The following is a 19,865-nucleotide window of genomic DNA, read 5'->3' on the forward strand; positions in this document are numbered from 1 at the left end:
CCTTGATAAAATATCCAAACTAGGATTTTCTCTCCCAATTATTTTACAGATAGGCCTAGATTCAACAAGTACAGCAATTAAACAGCGTATTAATGACAATGATTTTCAACATCATTTAATGCAAATTAGAAACCAAAGACATAATCCTAAATTTTTCACTTTAATGATTTATTTATCGACTTTGGAATTACCTAAATATAGGAGAGCTTTTACGTTAGTTAGGTTGAATATACTTCCCTCTGCTTTGTTAATGGGTAGATATAACAAAACACCCTATTCCGAAAGACTATGCCCATGCGGAGCTGATGAGATCGAGACCAATGAACATGTGCTTTTTCGTTGTTCCTTTTATCATGACTTAAGACAGCAAATACTTGTGCCCATTTTAAAGTCATTACCCGTTAGATCAGAAAGATTTTATCCAGACTATTTGCTAGGGGATTTTTCTCCCCAGGTCACTTTTGCAGTAGCTAAATATACATCTGCTGCAATTCATTGGAGAAAGTTATGTGTCAAGTGACAGTTACTTTTTAAATATTTTAAAAATACAATTTCTGTACATATATGCAATTTTTCCTGCCGTTGTTGTTTTTATGTATAACTGGTCTTCGACTGTAATAATAAAGATTTGATTTGACCCACCCCAATTCTTTGTTGTTCAGGTCTTTGATTCTTCCGGAGCAGAAGTTTTGGCAACAGTAATTCGCAACTCCCAAGTGCATATGCTGGAGAAATGTGGACACTTCATATCACTAGAGAGACCCAAGAAATCTGCAAAACTCATCTTGGAATTCTACAATACAGTTTGTGACAAAGCAGAGAGTAAAAAGGTGGCATAACCCTTGCTAAGGAGTCCAGCAGTTGGAGTATTTAAAGGGACTTTCTACTCTTGAACGAAAAACATGGAAATGATATTGTAGATGTCTGTGTGGCTTCCCCCATTTGTTACAAAACAATTAAAAATTTGGTTCTACTCCACTTTTCATCCCTAGATTGACCTTAGGGATTTCTGAATTGTTCAAGATGATTTGTTCCCTTCTGCATATTGTACCTTGGAATTAGCTTGTCCTGATGAAATAAGCTACATGTGTAAGATTTGTAGCACAATCCTATATATGTCTATTTAGAAGTCCTATTGAGTTCACTGGGCTTAATCCCATATAAGTGTTACTGCAAGGGCCAGGAACCTAAGTCCTCCAGATGCTGAACTCCAACTCCCATCAGCATGGCCAGTGGTTAGGGATGATGGGAGTTGGCCACAGGTTCCCCATGCCCATATTACAGCCTCCAATTTTAAAACTGAATTGTCTCATTTAATGGAAAATGCTGTGTGTTTTTACTTGATGCCTGTAATTCCCCCTTCCCGAATTTCAAAAGTTGGCCACACCTCAGATTTTTACTCCTCCAGGTCACTGAAATGGACAATCTGCCAAATGTGTCTCATCTCAACATCCAGTACATGCATATTTAAGACAAAACCTGGACCATTTACGTTAGGCTGCTTCCCAGATTCAGCGGAGCTGGTGGTGCTGGAAGGACAGATCACTTGTCTTTACATCCAATACTCAATCTGTCACCAAATCCTTATTCAGTCACTTTTCATAATACATTGCAAAAATAACAGGGCTGCTATTTCTCTCCATCCCTTCAACTAAAACTCTGTTCATCTCCTGTCTTGTCTATTGGCATTCCTTGTCATATCTCAGTCCTTTCACCTCTTAACCAAACTGAGCTTCCAAAAAAATTCATTTCTCCATACTGATAGCCTGACACCCCTCCACAAATCCTTACAAGCCCACCATTTCACATTAAAAGCAGTCCATGCTTCACAAATTGGACTCTTTCTGCTCTTTTATTTACCATTATTTCTCTACTTCTAATACTCACTTACTTTTCCATCACCCTAAGATTGCTCAGAAGTCTGCCATCTCTAAAATGGCTTTGCTCATTCAGTTGTAGTGCCCCCATTTCTGGGATACCCTCCTGGATCACTCGCGTAGTGCAATCTCTCCTTTCAAATCCCCTCCAAAATGTACCTTTTCCATAAAGCTTGTCTTTTATTGTCTCTTAGTCCATGTCCTCAGGGGAAATGGAGCTTTACAGTGCAAGCCTCTCCATGCTTACTCAAAAGCAAGTTCAACTGTTTTCAATGGAGTTTACTCCCAAGTGTTTACCGGATTATAGCTTGTCGATGTAACCACATTTGTTCACATCCTCAGTTGCCCTTTCCTCCCTGTGTCATTCCTCCATTGTTACAATTTAGATTGTAAGCTTATTTGGGCAGGGACCTTTCTCTTTTGCTTACGTTGCTCTGCAAAGCACAGTGCAGAGCAGTGTTTGGCAACCTTGTGCCCTCCAGATGCTTTGTACCACAATTCCCATCAGCCCCAACCAACATGTGCCAGCTGGAGCTGATGGAAGTTGTGGTCTAAAACATCTGGAGGACACAAGGTTGGCAAAGGCTGATGCAGCGATGGCATTAAATAATGGTAATTGAGCATGAGGATGCTGCATAGAGAAAGATGGGCTACAGGGCTTGCCATGACTCAGAATTATTTGTTTCTCTCGCTATGTGTGATGAACATGCCCATTACCACTAGCACAGAGAGGGGGGCATTAGATCTTGAGGTTTAGCATCAAGCTTTAAGTCCAAAATGTGTGCTTCTCCTTTTTAGGATTGTTGGTTCATCTCTCAGCTCTTTGAATACTTAGCAGGAAGAACAGCATAGATGGCAGGACATTATCAAAAGAAATTCCTTATTAAAACATTGTGAAAGGGACCTTCTTCACCATCTCTGGAGACATTTTTGCCCTGCTGTTCCAAGAATATGAAAGCTGCAAAGTAATTATGTCAGTGTTATTCTTACGGGGCTTCAAGGGACTTGGTTAAATAGAGATTTCTTGTACAAATAATGCTGATTATCCTGGAAATTATGGTTCAACATTAATAAACTGAACTGAGCATGACTGGCTGAAATGATTAAAGAATGCTTCATCAGGAAAATGCACACAGAGTCCTTCAACTTTAGCGCTTACCTTTATTTCCCAATCAAAGCTGAAGTGGGCAGCTAACAGTGTTAACATTTTTCTCCAGCTTTACTGAACATTCCCAAGAAATTATGCAAGTCACATGAAACAATTGCCATGTTAATAATAATAAAAAAGAGTGATATGGAGGTATGATAGAGGCTTATTAAACTTTGCAGAGAGGACAGGTATACACACTTTTCTCCTGCTCATATAAATGCTACAGCTTTGGCTCTCCAAATGGTTGATTGGCATTAGGCTCAGGACAGCTATAAGTACTACTTTATGCTAAGCATAAAAAAAAAACCCTGATGGAACTCACTACCACAAGATGCAGCTACTAACTTAGATGGCTTTTAGAAAAGAATTAGATAAATGTATGGAGCATGAAGTCCATCAACAGCTATCAGTAGCTATTAGGTAGGATAACTAAATGGACCATCCATGTATATAAGAAATATTATACTTCTGAACACCAAGTACTAGGACAACCAGAGAAATGGCTAATTACCCTCATGCCCTGCTTTTAAGCTGGGCACAGTTAGAAAAGCACTGCAGGACAAAATGGGCATTTTTTCCTGAACCTGCAGGCAATTCTTGTGCTTGAATGGAGATAATGGCTTTATAAGCTGCTACTAGTGCTGTATGTCTGCCACAGTACCATGAGTGCAGAATTCCATTTCTTGAGGATCTCGGTTTTCATTTGTTAAACGTTCCTAGACCTTATGGCTGTAAATATATTGTTGAAAGCTGAAGATTTGTAGATGGCAGGGTTGTTGCTACATGGCTCCATGTCCCTCCCTTGACTAGCAAAACCAGAATTATATAAAATGAGAACATGCAAATTTATACAATTTATGCGGGTCTCAGAACTGAATTCTTTTGTCACAGGTAATTTTGGTGATTTTTTTCCCACGACAGCATACAGACACACACCCCGATTAGAACATTCTCTAACAAGAAGTCCCTTTTCTCCAGAGAAACACTCAATTCAGCCAAAACCCAGCCCTGTCAAACAGACCCAAAATAAAATAGGCTACAAGGGCTTATTACTTGTAGTGCACTTTCCCCTACATACTCCTACCTGGTGGAACAAAGGTTGCTACATTTACCAACATGTGTCTGTAACACTGGGCTCCTGGTCCTCCATTTGTTTTGTATAGAGCTGTTTAAGGGCAACAGTAAAATATTTTAAAGTGAATTCTAAATGCAGCTCAAGTGCCAAGCCAGAGCTCAAACAAATTAAGGTAAGAATTGCTTTAGTGTAATAAGAACCATATAGATCATCCTTCACAGAGGTGAAGGTAATTTCCTTTTCATTCAGCTCTGTTCTCCTTATAACAATAAGCCTTAAAGCCTTGATAAGCTCAGCTTCAAAGCTCCTGAACTGCACAACAATTGCACTATAAAAGCAGTGCTGGCAGGCATTGGAGTGACCCTGAGATTTGATGCAAAGCACTGAAGATTGTCATGGGGTGTGGGGCTTCCAGTGACCTAGGTGAGTTGGTGTGGTAGGGTGGGAAGAGAGAGGGAGGGTTCACAACATACAGCAACAGAGAAATTCTGAACAGCAATCCAGCCTTGATGACAAATGTACGCTATGAGCTTTTGAGGAGAGTAATGGTGTTCAAGAAAGTAAGGGACAAATGCATGACAACTAGCTGGCATGGGCAGGCCTTCTTATTATGCTTAGGGATGTGATGAATCAATCCTTGGACTTAGGATAGAAGCCAGGAGAAACTTGCCGGGAGTTAGACAATTAATTTCTCCTTGACTGTAGGAGACAAGGTAATCTAATGACCTGCACAGATCAGCTTTGTTTGATCTAGTGTAAGGCATGCAGTTTTCTTTTTCTTTTTTAACCTTGCACAGGTTAAGTTAGCACCAGGGGCACATCTTCAACAGCACAATCCTTATTGTCTACCCTAGCAGGGCAAATTGTGCTTGATCAAGACTCCTGTACACAGTTAATTTTACCTGCTGAGTCTGGTTCAGAAATTAAGGCTGCAATCTAATACTGTACATGTCTACTCAGGCATAAGCATGGGTTCAGTGGGACTTATTGCCAGGTAAGTATGTATTGGATTGCAATCTTAGTCAGAACTCAGTGATGTAAGAGAGGAATGAGCGAGGAAACCAAATGCCGTGCTGTAATGCTATACATTTTTGGTTTTGTTACACATTACTGAGCAGTCTGGGGGAGGCACAGGCTTGCTATCAGAGACAGCCGTGCACCTCTTGTTTTATCTTATTCTGTTCTTGAAAGACACCAGAGCTCTGTTTGGCAAATGAAATGGATTTCAAGGCTACATTTAAAGACTCCAAGTGTTGAATTTGCATAGTTTCAAAAGCTGGATGCTAAGTTCTACCTGAATCTTTGCGTGTGTGATGCACTATATTTTGTCCCATTTCTAGTTGTGAATTAGGATCCTAGGGTAGCTAAACAAGCAGAATAGCTGCAATGCAATGTGTCTAAGGAATTGGACTGTAGTTTAATTGTCCACAATCACCTCCATTCACACTGCATACAACTTATTTTCTAGGACCACCAGAATGTGAAGACAGGTAAGATATTTGAAATTAGCGAGAAGTAGTGCAGATTAAATAACTGATTGTTTGAGTCTTAATTAAATCTATATAAATGTGTATATTACTATAATGAAATAATGTTCTGAAACACACATTTATCACAGCAAGGACTGTCTTAGAACAGGCAACCATTCTGAGAATCCCACGTTGCGTAAGTACTTAAAAGAAAAAGGGGGGTTAAAAAATCTGCTGTTTTGATCAGCGACATATTTTATCCAACAAAAAGGCTTTTAATCAAACAAGCAACCTAACCAAGTACTTAACTAAACATGTCAGCTTTCTGCAAAATGTCTTTTGAACATTCATGTCTGATGCAAAGGCTCTTGAAGTAGTGTTTAAATATTATTGTTTAATTGTTTTAATGTAATATGCCATCAACAGAAGCAATCACTCATGAAAATGTTGCTTCTCTTTTGGTCCAGGCCAGAAAGTGAAGGCAGGTAGGTAAAGTTGCAAAAACAACAGCCACACAGTTTGAAATCAAGTGTCCTTAACTCATGTTAACAGGAACTCAAAGTCACGGGATTGTTTTAATTTGCTTAAAATTAAAATATAGTCTTTTTAAAAGTTATCAAAAGAAAATGATTTGGAGTAACAAGCAGTAATGGATAACTTTGGTGTTGTACTTGTGCAACGTAGTAGCTAAAATTATAAACTATAAACCATGACAGTCTCAATTCAAATCTTGCTCCTCCAGCAGCTCACAAATGAAATCCCCAACAAGCAACTCTTAGCCTCAGTTCTCCAGCCAAAACTGTAGTGCACTTTCCCCTACATACTACTAATGAAAATACTTCTAATGCTGAGCTATTGTAAGGGTTAAAGATAATACACAAAGCACTTTCAAAACTCCAAAGTGCTATATAAAGTAATGGTTATTATGAACAGGTTTCCACTCTATAGAGATTGGAGTGTGGTTAGCATAAATTTGTGCTTCAGTTCTAGAGCTAATAATTTGTTTTGTCAAGTATTGGGATATTAAAAAATGTCCATACATGAATATGTCTTACGTCATGGGGAGTCAAACGTATAATTTTTTTTTGTTGGGTAGAAATGGCTCCCTGTATCCACTAAATCAAATTGTCTGAGATGCTTTAAAAGTATTTAGGTAATGCCCCCATACTTCCCTGTCTTGATTTGTCCACTTCTGGTTTAATCACTGCATTGAAGTCGCCACTTACTAGATTCTCTTCATCAGAGTGAGGTTGCAAGATCTCATTTATTTTAAAATATTTTTTTTACTAGAGTTTGGAGTGTATATACATCCAAAGAGATATTCTTTATCTGACAGAGTGGCTACTTCTATCTCATTTTGTACCAATATTTTAGGGATCTTTTACACCACTACCACCCTTCCCTCTTAGCACAAGTAAGTCCATGGACTTCAACTTTAGACCTTTAAAGAAGCGGGCACAAGGTGGCCATCTTCTTGTGGCAATATTACTTTCGCTCGCATGTGGACAGATCTCTAGATGCAGTGCAGAGGAGTCAAACGTAACACAGGGTTTTACCCCACCAAAATCCTACCATACCCCATTTCACTTTTGCTTCTGTCCCAATTCATTTGGGCTCTAGCTCATGCAGAAGTACCATCACCATTTTTGATAACCCCATGAAAGTTAGAATGAATCCATGTGCTTGTAGGACACCAAGGAGGAATGGGGCAAGAGAAGAGTGGGAGTATTAGAGGATAGACACCAGTTTGCTTGCCATTTATAGGGGTTATGAGGACTTTATCTCTGAACTCATTGCAAATGTGCTTTTAATTAGGATCACACTTTAGACAAAATTTATCTAATGTATTTCAGAGTTGGTTGGTCAATCATTTCTTAGTGGGAGCTGGATGCATTATCACTCAGCTCGCATAGACACATCCTGCACTACATAGTGATGATCATTGTGGGTTCCTGTTTATTACACTAATCTTCATGATATTTCTTCCTTCCTGTGACAAATTGATCGTTCAGGCTGCCAACACAAAGCACTTATGTTGGGCAAGGATGAACGTAGATATTCAAGAGGAATAGGCTGGTATCCTTCCCTCAACCATTGTGTGTGCACTGTTATTCTTGCCGCACCATACCATCTACCTCCAAGTCACATTATGTATCATTAGTTGATTCCTTCTGGCTTTCCAGCATCTAATGCAAGCACAGAAGAGATGGTGGCTGGTGTAAGATTTGTATCCAGAGACAGAATCTGAGAGAGAGGCATCAATGGAGGCCTGAGAATCCAAGGCGTACAACAAAAGCAATTTTAGAAAGCTGCCCAATTGACCCTGGCATCGAAAGGTTTATGCACAAAGCAGGCACTTTCTGTCCCTTCCAGGGAGCTGATCCAACCAAAATCTGCTTTATAGAAAGGGGCGAAGGGAGTAATGCATGCCAGTACAGCCAATAATTTACTTTTCTGGAGCTAAAAACAGCTTAGACCCAGCAAAATCTGTTGTTGGATGCTACTGTATTTTTAAGGACATATTACTGAGCCAATAAATATTTCTTGTCTTTGTCAGCCTGGAAAGTTCCGTTGTCATGGACAGATCACTACCTGGTCGGGTTTAGACTCACTGGGACTCAGAACCTCTGCAGGGGTGGGGGACCGATTAGAATGGTCCGTCCCAGGAGGCTGATGGATCCGGATGGCTTCCTGACGGCTCTTGGAGATTTTCCTGTCACCTTGGCAGGCGATCCTGTCGAAATCCTGGTTGACCTCTGGAATAGAGAAATGGCCAGGGTGGTGGACACGATCACTCCCGAGCGTCCCCTCTTTCGGAGTGGAGCCAAACCAGCCCCATGGTTTTCCAAGGAGTTGGTGGTGATGAAACGTGTCAGACGGGGACTAGAGCGACGTTGGCGGAAGACTCGGAGCGAAGCTGATCGATCTCAGGCTAGAGCCTATTTGAAGGCCTACTCCGAGGCAGTACGGGCTAAGAAGAAATCTTTCTTCTCGGCCTCCATTGCGTCTGCTGGGAGCTGTCCAGTGGAACTGTTTTGAGTGGTTAGGGGGCTGTTAAGTTCCAGCCCCCGTGAGGGTAATTCTGACCACTCAGCAGACCGCTGTCAAGAATTTGCACGGCACTTTGCAGACAAAGTCGCTCAGATTCGCTCTGACTTGGATGCTAAAATTGATACAGTCTCTGAGGATGTAACTTTGGTGCCTGTTTGTCCAATTAAAATGGATTCTTTTCAACTTGTCCTGCCTGAGGATGTGGACAAGATCCTTGGAGCGGCACGTGCCACCACTTGTGTACTGGACCCTTGCCCTTCCTGGCTCATTAGAAGTACCAGAGGGGGACTGGTCGATTGGGTCAGGGGAGTAGTTAATGCCTCTCTACAACAAGGCAGAATTCCATCATGCTTAAAGGAGGCAGTTATAAGACCACTGCTGAAAAAGCCCTCCCTGGATCCCTCTTTACTAGGCAACTACCGGCCAGTCTCCAATATTCCATTTTTAAGCAAGATAATAGAGCGTGTGGTGGTCGCCCAACTCCAGAGACTCCTGGATGATACGGATTATCTGGATCCATTTCAATCTGGGTTCAGGCCTGGCTATGGGACAGAGACGGCTTTGGTCACCTAGGTGGATGACCTACGCAGAGAACTGGACAGGGGGAGTGTCTCTCTGTTGGTTCTACTGGACCTCTCAGCGGCTTTCGATACCATCGATCATGGTATCCTTCTGGGCCGCCTTGCTGAGATGGGACTTGGGGGCACTGTTACAGTGGCTCCAGTCCTTCCTGGAGGACCGAACCCAGAAGGTGGTACTGGGGGACTCCTGCTCGACCCCCTGGCCATTGACCTATGGGGTTCCTCAGGGTTCTGTTTTGTCCCCCATGTTATTTAACATCTACATGAAACCGCTGGGAGAGGTTGTCCGGAGTTTTGGGGTTCGGTGCCATCAGTATGCCGATGACACTCAACTCTATTTCTCTTTTCCACCTGAAGCCAAGGAAGCCGTACAGGTCCTAAATCAGTGTCTGGCATCAGTGATGGACTGGATGAGGGCAAACAAGTTGAGATTAAATCCTGACAAAACAGAGGTACTCCTGGTCAGTCGGAGGGCAGATCAGAGAATAGGGATTCAACTGGTGCTGGATGGGGTTGCACTCCCCCTGAAGTTTCAGGTTCGCAGTTTGGGTGTACTCTTGGACTCAGCTTTGAATTTGGAGGCCCAGATTACTGCTGTAACCAGGAGCGCCTTTGCCCAATTAAAACTGGTGCGCCAGCTGCGCCCGTTCCTGGAGCTGCCTGATCTGACTAGGGTGATGCATGCCTTGGTTACATCCCACTTAGACTACTGTAACGTGCTCTACGTGGGGCTGCCTTTGAAGACTGTTCGGAAACTTAAATTGGTACAAAGAGCTGCAGCCAGAGTGCTAACCGGGGCTGGTTACAGGGACCATAAAACTCCCCTGTTACAACAGCTCCACTGGCTGCCAATCTGTTTCCGGTCACAATTCAAAGTGCTGATTTTGACCTACAAAGCCCTATACGGCTCAGGTCCAGGCTATTTGACAGATCGTATCTCCCTACATGAACCTGTCCGGGATTTGAGATCTTCAGGTGAGGCCCTTCTTGTGCTCCCCACACCTTCGCAAGTACATATGATGCGGACACGAGATAGGGCCTTTTCGGTGGCCGCCCCTAGGCTATGGAACTCCCTTCCGAGTGAGGTGCGATTAGCTCCCTCCTTGCCGTCTTTCAGGAAACAAGAGTGTTTTATTTCAACAGGCATTTGGGATAGAGAACGACCAAGATTAAATGTCATAGGATTGGTGACTACAGTATATGATTTTATTATTTTAAATTGTCCGCTGTTTTTAACATATGTTTTATGGTTTTTAATTTTTCTCATAGTTTAATTCTATTTTAATTGTATATTTCTGTATGTTTTAATGGTGTTGTTTTTAGTTGTAAGCCGCTCTGAGTCCTATTGGAAAAAGGGCGGGGTAGAAATAAAGTTGTTATTATTATTATTATTATTATTATTATTATTATTATTATTATTATTATTATTATTATTATTATTAATGTGAGTGGAAAGACTAATATCCTCAAATACCTGCTGCCTGGAACATTTTGCACCTTTGGTTATACAAAAAAAGAGAAAGACTTGGTATTGCTTGACATGAAATTTGATTGGCTATGGGCATGCTGATTGCTCCCAGAATTGATCAAGAACAGTTGTAGCAAAACTAACTAAACTTAAAAAAACATTTCTAACTCTGCATCCCAAGGGCTTGAAGTGAAACCAACAAGAATAAGATATTAATTGAACAAACTATTGTATAAAATTAGCTGCTTAAGTCGAGGACTAATGTCATTCCATACAGACAGCCCTACAAGAAAGCCCTACAAGAAACTCTTTGGGACAAACTTTCCACAGCTATGGGATAGCCATTGAGAATACCTGTCTGCATGCTACAACTTGACACTTACAGGAAAAATGAGGACCAAGTTCTTGTCACATTAGAGATTGCAACATGATGACCATTTTTTTTGCTAAAACTGGTACTCAGTTATGTTGTAATAAAATCTTGTGGGGAAAAAGGGGAAGGGGAAGAGTCTGTGAGTTCAAATCCCCACTCGTGTCTCCTGGGTGTCAAGGGCCAGCTAAAGATCACCCCCACAGTGAGTGGCTTGGGGGTTACGTGCCCTGCCACCTGTGCAGCCGTGGACAAGCTGCATAGTCCCAAGGAGCCCAGTTGCCCCCCAGCTGGCGGTTGCAGACAAGGAAGGGGCTGACTTGTGCAGCTGTGGCAAACTGAGCAGGCCCTCGCCAGCTGGGGAGGACTAGCCTCAGAGGGAGGCAATGGTAAACCCCCTCTAAATACCGCTTACCATGAAATCCCTATTCACAGGGTCGCCGTAAGTCAGGATCAACTTGAAGGCAGTCCATTTCCATTTTCCCCAAGATGGATTAGGACCTGAGGGAGGGTGGAGAAGAAAAGTGTAGCACAGTGCCTACAAACTCACATGCAATGGTGGTGAACTGCCCCTGGCTACCCAGAGGCATTTTTTACTTGCCACTGGCAACCAGATGAGTGCCTAAACTGTAAGACTGTTGTACCAGCAAAAATGCAGTGCTGGGGAGCGAAAAGCACACCACATATCTGGCAAAGCATACACAGAATGCAATGCAAGACACCATCTCAATCTAAGAGGATTTGTCATTTTACCTGAAGGAACACCGGCAGCAACAGAAAAGAATACCAAGTAAGAACATTCTTACAACAGATATTTTTGTGTTGTAACAAATATTTTTTGTTCTTGTATCTGGAGCAAGTGTAGCCTGCAATATATCTGAAGGCCTTGTAAGGGACCCTGAGCTCCAGCCTGATTTTCCCTATGAGTTTGAAGTCATGAAACCCCCAAATAATTGAATGCCCAGAACGGAATACTATTAGTTCACTGGTGCTTCCCCCCCTGGACTGCACTCCGTTTCTCTCCAATTTTACTTCTGGGGTTAAAATTGGGATGCGTACAACATAAATGTAGATTAACAGGCTCCCATTCACTTTAATCTATTTGTCTTCTCTGCTAGCTCACCAAAACTGAACATATAGGTTCTTCCTCCTTCACACATATCAAGCCTCAGTCACTGAAAAGGTGAAGACTTCACTTACTTCCCTAAGTTTATCCTCATGTACAGTAACCGGAGCCACTGCCTGCTTGTCTTGTGTTTTTGGATTGTATTTATTGCTGTGATTTTAAAAATGCTCATAAAACTGCCTTCAGGACTTGTGGATTGAAATTTTTCAATAACACGGATACTGTCCACCAGCTTGTACATAGTCACATTTTTAAAGGCAAGAATCAAAAGTCCGATCTATGACATAATTCATACAACATTTCAGCCTCCTAGAACGTTCTCTTACTGACCAGGTAACATGCTTGAATAAAGGAACTTCAAAGAGAGACTGCAGTGTGAATCAACTGAATTAATTAGCCTGCCAATGCCAGGATGTTTGTGTTAACACTGCTTTGCAAACTGTAACTAATTATTTTATGTATGTAATTATCAGTCTGTATTTTTTGCATTTGTCCTTACTGCTTTTCTTCTTCCTTCTCTACACCTGGGCGACTTAGGATACCACTTCATGCATCTGACAGATTCTAGTCCACAAAAGCTTATGCCATAATAAATTTATTAGACTTTACTGTGCCATGAAACATTGTCTTATGTATGATTCATAAGTCATTCCTCTATGATGGGTGTAATTTCACCTAGTAATAAACTGGTAAATAAAACAGAGTTCATCTGTTCTGCAACCTTTGTTTAGAAGCCAGGTACTGAACCATTTATTCCAGCTGCACGTTTTAAGAGAGCCCTCTGGGATAAAAACCCAAATCCAAATTCTGAAAAGAAAAATAATATAAAAAGTGTAAAGATGCATTTAACCAAAAAAATGGTTTGGGAAGAGAAACAAGTTAGGTAGGCAGGTGGGGAAACAGAAATTGGGAATTTGGAAAATCAAAGTCTCATCCCCATGGCTAGTAATGCAGGAGAATGACGAACAGATTACCCATTTACAAGCTCCTCTATAACTGTGAGGACTAGAACCTTAAAGCTGAAGTGTACTTTCAGAAATGTCATGGAGTACCATTTTCTTTCTGACATGCTTCTAACCTGCAATCTGAATTGGTATGGTCTCAAAAAGACTCCACCACATAGGAATCTGCCTTATACCATGTCAGACTACGTGTCCGTCCATAGCCCAGTCCTATCTACCCTGTGTGGCAATGGCTCTCCAGGGTCTCAGACAGAAATCTCTCCCAGCATCTGCTACCTGAGGTCTGTTTTAGTGGAGATGCCAAGGATTTAACTGGGGCCTTCTCTGCACACAGAACATGCATTTTTCCACTATGCAGTAGTCCCTTCCTCTCCCCTCAAGAGTTCTTGCACCAGGAAGACATTACATATTGCCTGAACTAACTGGCTCTTTTAATCTATAAGCACTGAAAAGGACTGCATTTGTTGAAGTGAAAAAAGCAGACTAACACAGACAAGATCAGGAAGGCTGGACATGGCATGTCAGCTTTTATTAGTTGGAAGTGTAGTCAAACCCCAGATCAGATTGACACCAGTATCTTATATGGCAGATGTTCTGTCCCCACCTTGGGCAATACTACAGTGCAAGAACTGATCTTTCTGCAAATCTGCCCACACTTGTTGAAAAAAACCAAACAGTAGCTGTAAAAATGAGTTAAAATAGGCCCCTCCCCAAGAGATAAAAAACAAGAGAACATTCCACATACTTAATGCAACAGAACTTATCAGAATCAATTCGTGGAATTCTCAAAGGCAAGACACATTTAAAGCACTTGGAGCCTTGAGGTAGCATTTTTAAGCAAAATTGAGATTACCTTTGTGACTGGAGGAAAGCATTCATTGCACATGGTTTAAGCTTTAGCTAGACTCAGCAAATTTGTGTCATGCGCCTAAGCGACTAGGGACCATTTTCTGTCTCTTGGGTGATCAAGGTGCAGCACAGCCCTATAGCCTGAACAGGGAGAAACCACACAGAGAAGGCCTCTTCAAATGAAACATGGTTGGAGCAACTGGAGCACATTGAGTTCACCAGCAGTACTCACAACAAAAAATAACTGGGGGGGGGGGAGCAGAAAAGTTGTATTTTTGGCAAGACTAGTATACAAATACATGTCAAGAACAACTGTAAAGAAAATGACATTTAAAGGGGTTGTCCTTTCCCCCCCTCTGCAACTGCACTTCCTAGCTGATTTTTCATATATATGTATATCTCCCAGGTATGTTTTATAAATATATCTTGTGAAATTTGTGCTGTGACATTAACAGAAATATTAGGACACTGCAAGCTCCTCCTAGCAACCTCAAAAATGACCAGCAGAAAGTTTTTTTAAAAAAAGACAAGTCCTAAGAGATATCGCTCTTTAGCACTTTACTGCCGAGTTCTCTTATTAAAGCTAGACATCACCAATTATTGTATTTGCAAACTAGTGGCAATTTCTTTTCTCCTTAATAAAGAGCAATCCAAGAAGTAGAAACAACGTCCTTAAGATATGTTCAAATGTCACAAAGTTAATGTAGCTAAAGTAACGCAGTGATCCAAAGTTGGAACTGAACCAGTCAATATTGCAAAACTCCAGGTGGATTGGGGATGGAGGTGCAAAGGGGAAATAGTAGATGTCGACATGATTGCTCCGATTATCTTCCACTCTAAATATTTCACAACAAATCATTTTACAATATCCAAATCATTACCACTCAGACAAATTTCAAATGGCTCATTTTAAAATAATATTGATGTCTTCAGTGCGAGGAGCAATCCACATGGCTACAAACTGGACTTGAATTTAAATCCAGCAGAGAAAAGAAGTCTGTCCTGATTGAATTCTCAATTCAAAGGCGGAATTCTCACACAACTTATCACAGGAACGCCAGCAAGTTACGGATCTTGATCAAGTGATTCATATAACCAGCCTGCCATCCATAAACACACAGAGATAAAACAATTTTGCACAGATGGACAAGACTAATTTGGGGATCGTGCAATTGAGGCCTTCAACTTGCCTGCTTTCAGAAAACTATTTTCAGCAGGTACAATGCAGCTAATATGGCCCCCACCCACTCCACTCCCCACACAGCTTCCTGTAAATCCATCTCCCTTCCCTGTCATCATCTTTCTTTCTAATGCAGAATCCTCTTCAATGCTCCAACAAACAGAACCCCAACAAGTGTTTCTTGAGTTTGGACACGTGGAGAAGAAGCCATGTTGAATAACCTGTAAGAACTATAAAGCAATGTTATATGGGACAGGCACAAAAGCCTCCACTGTTGCAATGAACAAGTGCTCAGCCAGAGCTTGGAAAAGTTACTTTTTTGAACTACAACTCCCATCCCATTTTGTAGTTCAAAAAAGTAACTTTTCCAAGCTCTGTCAGCACAGGGTGTACAAATGAAGGGAAAGCCCTGGCTGGAAATTGTGGATCTAGAATGAATTTGTTTGGCTCCACTGAAATTTGATGAAATCTTAAAGAAAATTCCAGAATGCCTTGAATGCCTATCTGCTCAACCCACAAAGACTCCACATTGACTCTTTTCAACCAAACCCCTTAATTAGATCCACAACCTAGAAGAGGTTTTACACAATGAGAATCTTACAATGATAAACAATATCTTTGGTGTAAAATCTTAAGTTGAATTAAGCTTATTTTCTTCTGGGCTTTGGGGACTGTAGCAAACCTGTCTCCTATAAGCAGAGAACGCACACGCTGAAATTGAGATGTTGGGGATAAAACATAGGATACAATCACCAGAGCTTGGACATCTTCTCTGGTGGTCTTCATTGCAAAAAGAAAAAAAAATTAAGTCCTTTTGTCTTCAAGCTAGTACAGTATCATTCCTTGATTCAACAACATGGTAAAGATTAAGTTTTAAATTACTAATGTAGGAACAGAAAATTGGGGGAAAGTTGGAAAATGGCTACTAGTTAGGAGCTAACTTGTGTTGGACCTGTGGCATTGCCAAGAAGGATGAATTCAGAATGATGGAATTATTTCAGGTTTAGATGGCTGGGCCAGAATGAGTAAAATGTTTTATTCTATTAATCAAAAACCCACAAAATCTCTCTCCAAAAATAGTCATGTTTATAACATGCTAAGAAACACTGATAATGAAACAGTCAAAGTGAAATGACTACTTGTGGTTTCAATAAACTTTTCATTTAAGAATTCTTTTAATGCTATAAAGAGATTCATTTCAAAATCCAATTCTTGTAGACATAATACTTGGATAAAATTTAATCCAGATAGGGTGAGGTCCAATATAGTGAGAGCAGGCATCCCCTCAAGCAATGGGCTTCTCCTTCTTCTCCCCAGCAGCCCCCCATGCCCCCCAAAATCTGTTCCAGGGGATTGGGGAAACTGTTGGAGGAGATGTTCAGGGATGTACAGGGGTCTGGAGAGGAGAGAAAAAGAAATTCCAAGTCCCATTGTGCAAGCAGATTTCCATTGCACAAGTGGGTGGGTATCACTGGATGTCGCTCATTACTTTTAATAAGTACCAATACAGAAACAGACACCTTTTTTAAAAATGCTGTTGGCTTAGCAGCTATTTTAGAGAAATTTCATTAACTGAATCTGAGCTCAAAAACATCCCTCCAGCTACAATTGCCCAGGGAGTGAGATTTTTTTTCATTTTAGGTTGGTTTTTTTTAAAAAAAAAAATCATTCACATTTGAAATAAGTTTCAAAAATATTTAGCAAATAGGCTTGGCAATTGTAAAGTGTATACCTAATTATGTTAAAGAACGTTGTAAAATATTACAATTGAAGGGAGCCCCCTTTAGTACATAAATATTCATAAGTTACAAAAAAAATCAACCCTCCTTTTTTTAAAAAAGAGCATTAAAACTGAATCTGCCCAGGGCAGTGCCATGCAAAACTGAGGACTATAAAGAGTCCCCACAAACAGGAATTTGTGTTTGTACTACTATTTCCCATCAGACCACAAATCAGTCTAATTTAAGAAACAGCTAAACTTTCAGAGGACAATACTGTTGCAACACTTGTGGCCACTGGATCCTATGACCTATTATTCAAATTCGCTGCAGCCTAAAAATATATTTTAAAAATTCTGTTTACTGTTTGATACTACTCACAATTCTGTATTTTACTTTATTACTCATTACTGACCAAGTAGGGACTCCTTTGGACCCTGAAGCTTTAAGAGTTGCAGTGCTTGCCATGTCCAGCAGATGGCAGGAAAAGCTCAGAACTAGCAAACTCGCTAGCTGAAAAATCTTCCCATGCCCTTGACATTACCAACTATTTCAAATCCAAGTACATCATCAGTATTAAAAGCAGATTTTGTTGGGGAGTGGGGTGTCAAAAGGAAGATATCGTAAGGAGGTGGCTGTCCCTGGGAGAACAAAGACCACCTGCTATTCCAAATCACAGATTACAAAGTTTTTCTCTCTCTTTTTTTTAAACAAGAACAGATAGAGGGCTCCACATCTTTTGTATCAGGCACTTGAATTGTTGGAGAGACATGCCATTCTGAATCAAGCAAAAGTGAAAGGAGGATTAAGAGACTCAGCAGTAAGCTAGGTCTAATAATGAAATTTCAGCAGCAAAGTGGAGGGCTGGAACAAACCTTGACCCGTCCAGCTGTGCTGAGAGCTATGTAGGTTTCTAAAAATAAATGCCCAAGAAGACACCAACAGCCACTGTCCCGTAGTGTCCTTTTTTCATTTGTGTGGTGCTGCGTTGTTGCTAATAGGAGACTTTTCTGTGTCTTGAACTGAGAAGGCACTAAAGTACTCTGTGCCTAATTGCCTGGATGTGTCAGGTCCATGCTAGAACCAAACAACGCCACCAGCTGCTCCTCGTAATGGGTTATATTCCTCTTCATAATGTCCATGCAGGGCCCAAGTAACCTCTCAAATGCTTGCACATCCATAACTGCACAGAAACACAGAAAGAAATAGAAAGAATGCATCAACAGTGTTTCCAAGGGAAATGCTCGCTGCCACCCCAAACTTCCAAAGAAATAGGCAATATGACAAGTTAACCAGAAAACTGGGAGATCTTGTTCCTGGGGGTGTTTAAAGTTGCTACAAGAGTGGCCACCAGGTTTGGGCTGCTGCTTAGAGACACTTGAAAATTGGTACCGTTGACCCAAATGACCTTTTCCAAATAAGATTATTTCTCCTTTCTCTGGGAAGCCACTTTTCACAGAAACTTTTGTCAGGCAATGCTATTTACCTTGGCTTCCAAGGCTATTACAGAAGTGTCTAATTCTAGATTATAGGTCACACCTAGCAAAATGGTAAGAAAGCAAAGCCAGTGAGCACAAATCAGATCTATTAACAAGCTGGTTTCCAAACTTTTCACCACATTTCAAACCAAAAAAACTTCAGGGAAACCTCAGCATACAAATAAAGAAATCAATACTGTGATTGGATCAATTCTCCTCTAGCTCACACCCAAGCAAATGGCAAGCCAAACTGGAGAACAACTTTTCTGAAATCAGTATACTTCCAGTATCAGAGGCAACATGCCTCTAAATATCAGCTGGTGGGAATGAGAAGAGCTGGTGGGCTTCCCATACCATCTGTTTGGTCATTGTAGGAATAGAATATACTGGACTGAATGGGCCTTTTGTCTGACCCAACAGGACTCTTCTTATGTATCTGAATGAAATTTACAACTTTGAAAAAGAGCCTTCTAAGTTGTGCTGCCCCTTTTATGGAAAGCTTTCCCAGAGAGACTTGCCTGGTGTCTACTGGGCAGAGCAATCCAAATGGTGGGATGTAGGAGGAGCCGGCAGAAAGCTCTGCAGCATCCACTTGCCACTTGGGAGCTGCCAGCCTGGCTGAGCCCCAGCTCTGTCGGGTGCTGCTCCACAGGAGCCAGATGGGAATAGCCGGCTCCAGCGAACAGGCCTACCAGTGAGTATGTGGTCCCCATAGATCACCATTCTAATTTCTTTACTGTGCCAGCCTATAAACCAGCAGAATTATTGTGGGGATCGGGACCCGGGGGAGAGTTCCGAGGGGGACTTGGAAGTTGCATACCCCCCCGCACCTCCTCCCCTGCCACACCCCCGGAATGCCCCATTTTTAGGGCTTCCGCCAGCTTTCCATCTACCTGGCTAGCTATCCCTTGCAGTGCTAGCAGGGTTCTGGCAGCACTGTGGCTCAGCCCAGCAGAGCTGGGACCCTGCCAGCTCAGCCAGGGGTCTGCTGCATCTAACACTCCCCAGCCTGGCAGAAATATGAGTTGAACTGCACTTAATGACTTTTTGGAACCAGGCTTTTTAATCTTTCATGGAAATCATTTTAATACCTCAGTTGTCCTGCTGTTTTATTTGGTATTGATTTCAACTGTTTTATTATTTTAATCACTGTATTGGGAATAACCCTGGGGGGGGATTAGCATTGGACAGTGCGACATAAATTTATAAAACAATAAAAGTGCTGAATGCCCAGTGAAATTGAAGCAAACTGGAGGGGATTGTATTCAACCATGATATCTCTTGATTTAAGCATATTTTTCCTTGAGTGCTTTCTCTTCATTCAAGGTCAGAGGATTTAAAAAATGTGTTCTGGAGAACACTAGAGTTCGTTGGAAGAATCTCTTAACAAATTTCCATGAGATCAACAACAAAGGACTGGAATGTCAACTTGCCTGCCACTACCCATCATCCCTTGCAGCATGAAACTACAAAGGAATGTGGGTATGCTGGGTATGTTCTAGTCTGGGGTG

At 41.4% G+C, this 19,865-nt stretch overlaps 2 protein-coding genes across 2 annotated transcripts in view; one reads left to right on the forward strand and one right to left on the reverse strand.

Moving 5' to 3' along the window:
- Positions 1-934, forward strand: part of LOC133380785 (monoacylglycerol lipase ABHD6-like) — a 34,781-nt gene extending 33,847 nt beyond the window's left edge. Inside the window, exon 10 of the mRNA XM_061618787.1 lies at positions 663-934. Coding sequence (XP_061474771.1) covers positions 663-839 — 177 coding nt within the window. The 3' untranslated portion in view covers positions 840-934. The remainder of the gene's footprint in view (positions 1-662) is intronic.
- Positions 935-13,627: 12,693 nt separating this feature from the next.
- The window catches only part of PRKAR2A (protein kinase cAMP-dependent type II regulatory subunit alpha), a 129,699-nt gene continuing 123,461 nt past the window's right edge, over positions 13,628-19,865 (reverse strand). The window contains exon 11 of the mRNA XM_061618788.1: positions 13,628-18,059. Within this exon, the coding sequence (XP_061474772.1) occupies positions 17,926-18,059 (134 nt within the window). The 3' untranslated portion in view covers positions 13,628-17,925. The remainder of the gene's footprint in view (positions 18,060-19,865) is intronic.

The sequence above is a fragment of the Rhineura floridana genome, chromosome 3 (genome assembly GCF_030035675.1).
Source record: "Rhineura floridana isolate rRhiFlo1 chromosome 3, rRhiFlo1.hap2, whole genome shotgun sequence".
NCBI lineage: Eukaryota > Metazoa > Chordata > Lepidosauria > Squamata > Rhineuridae > Rhineura > Rhineura floridana.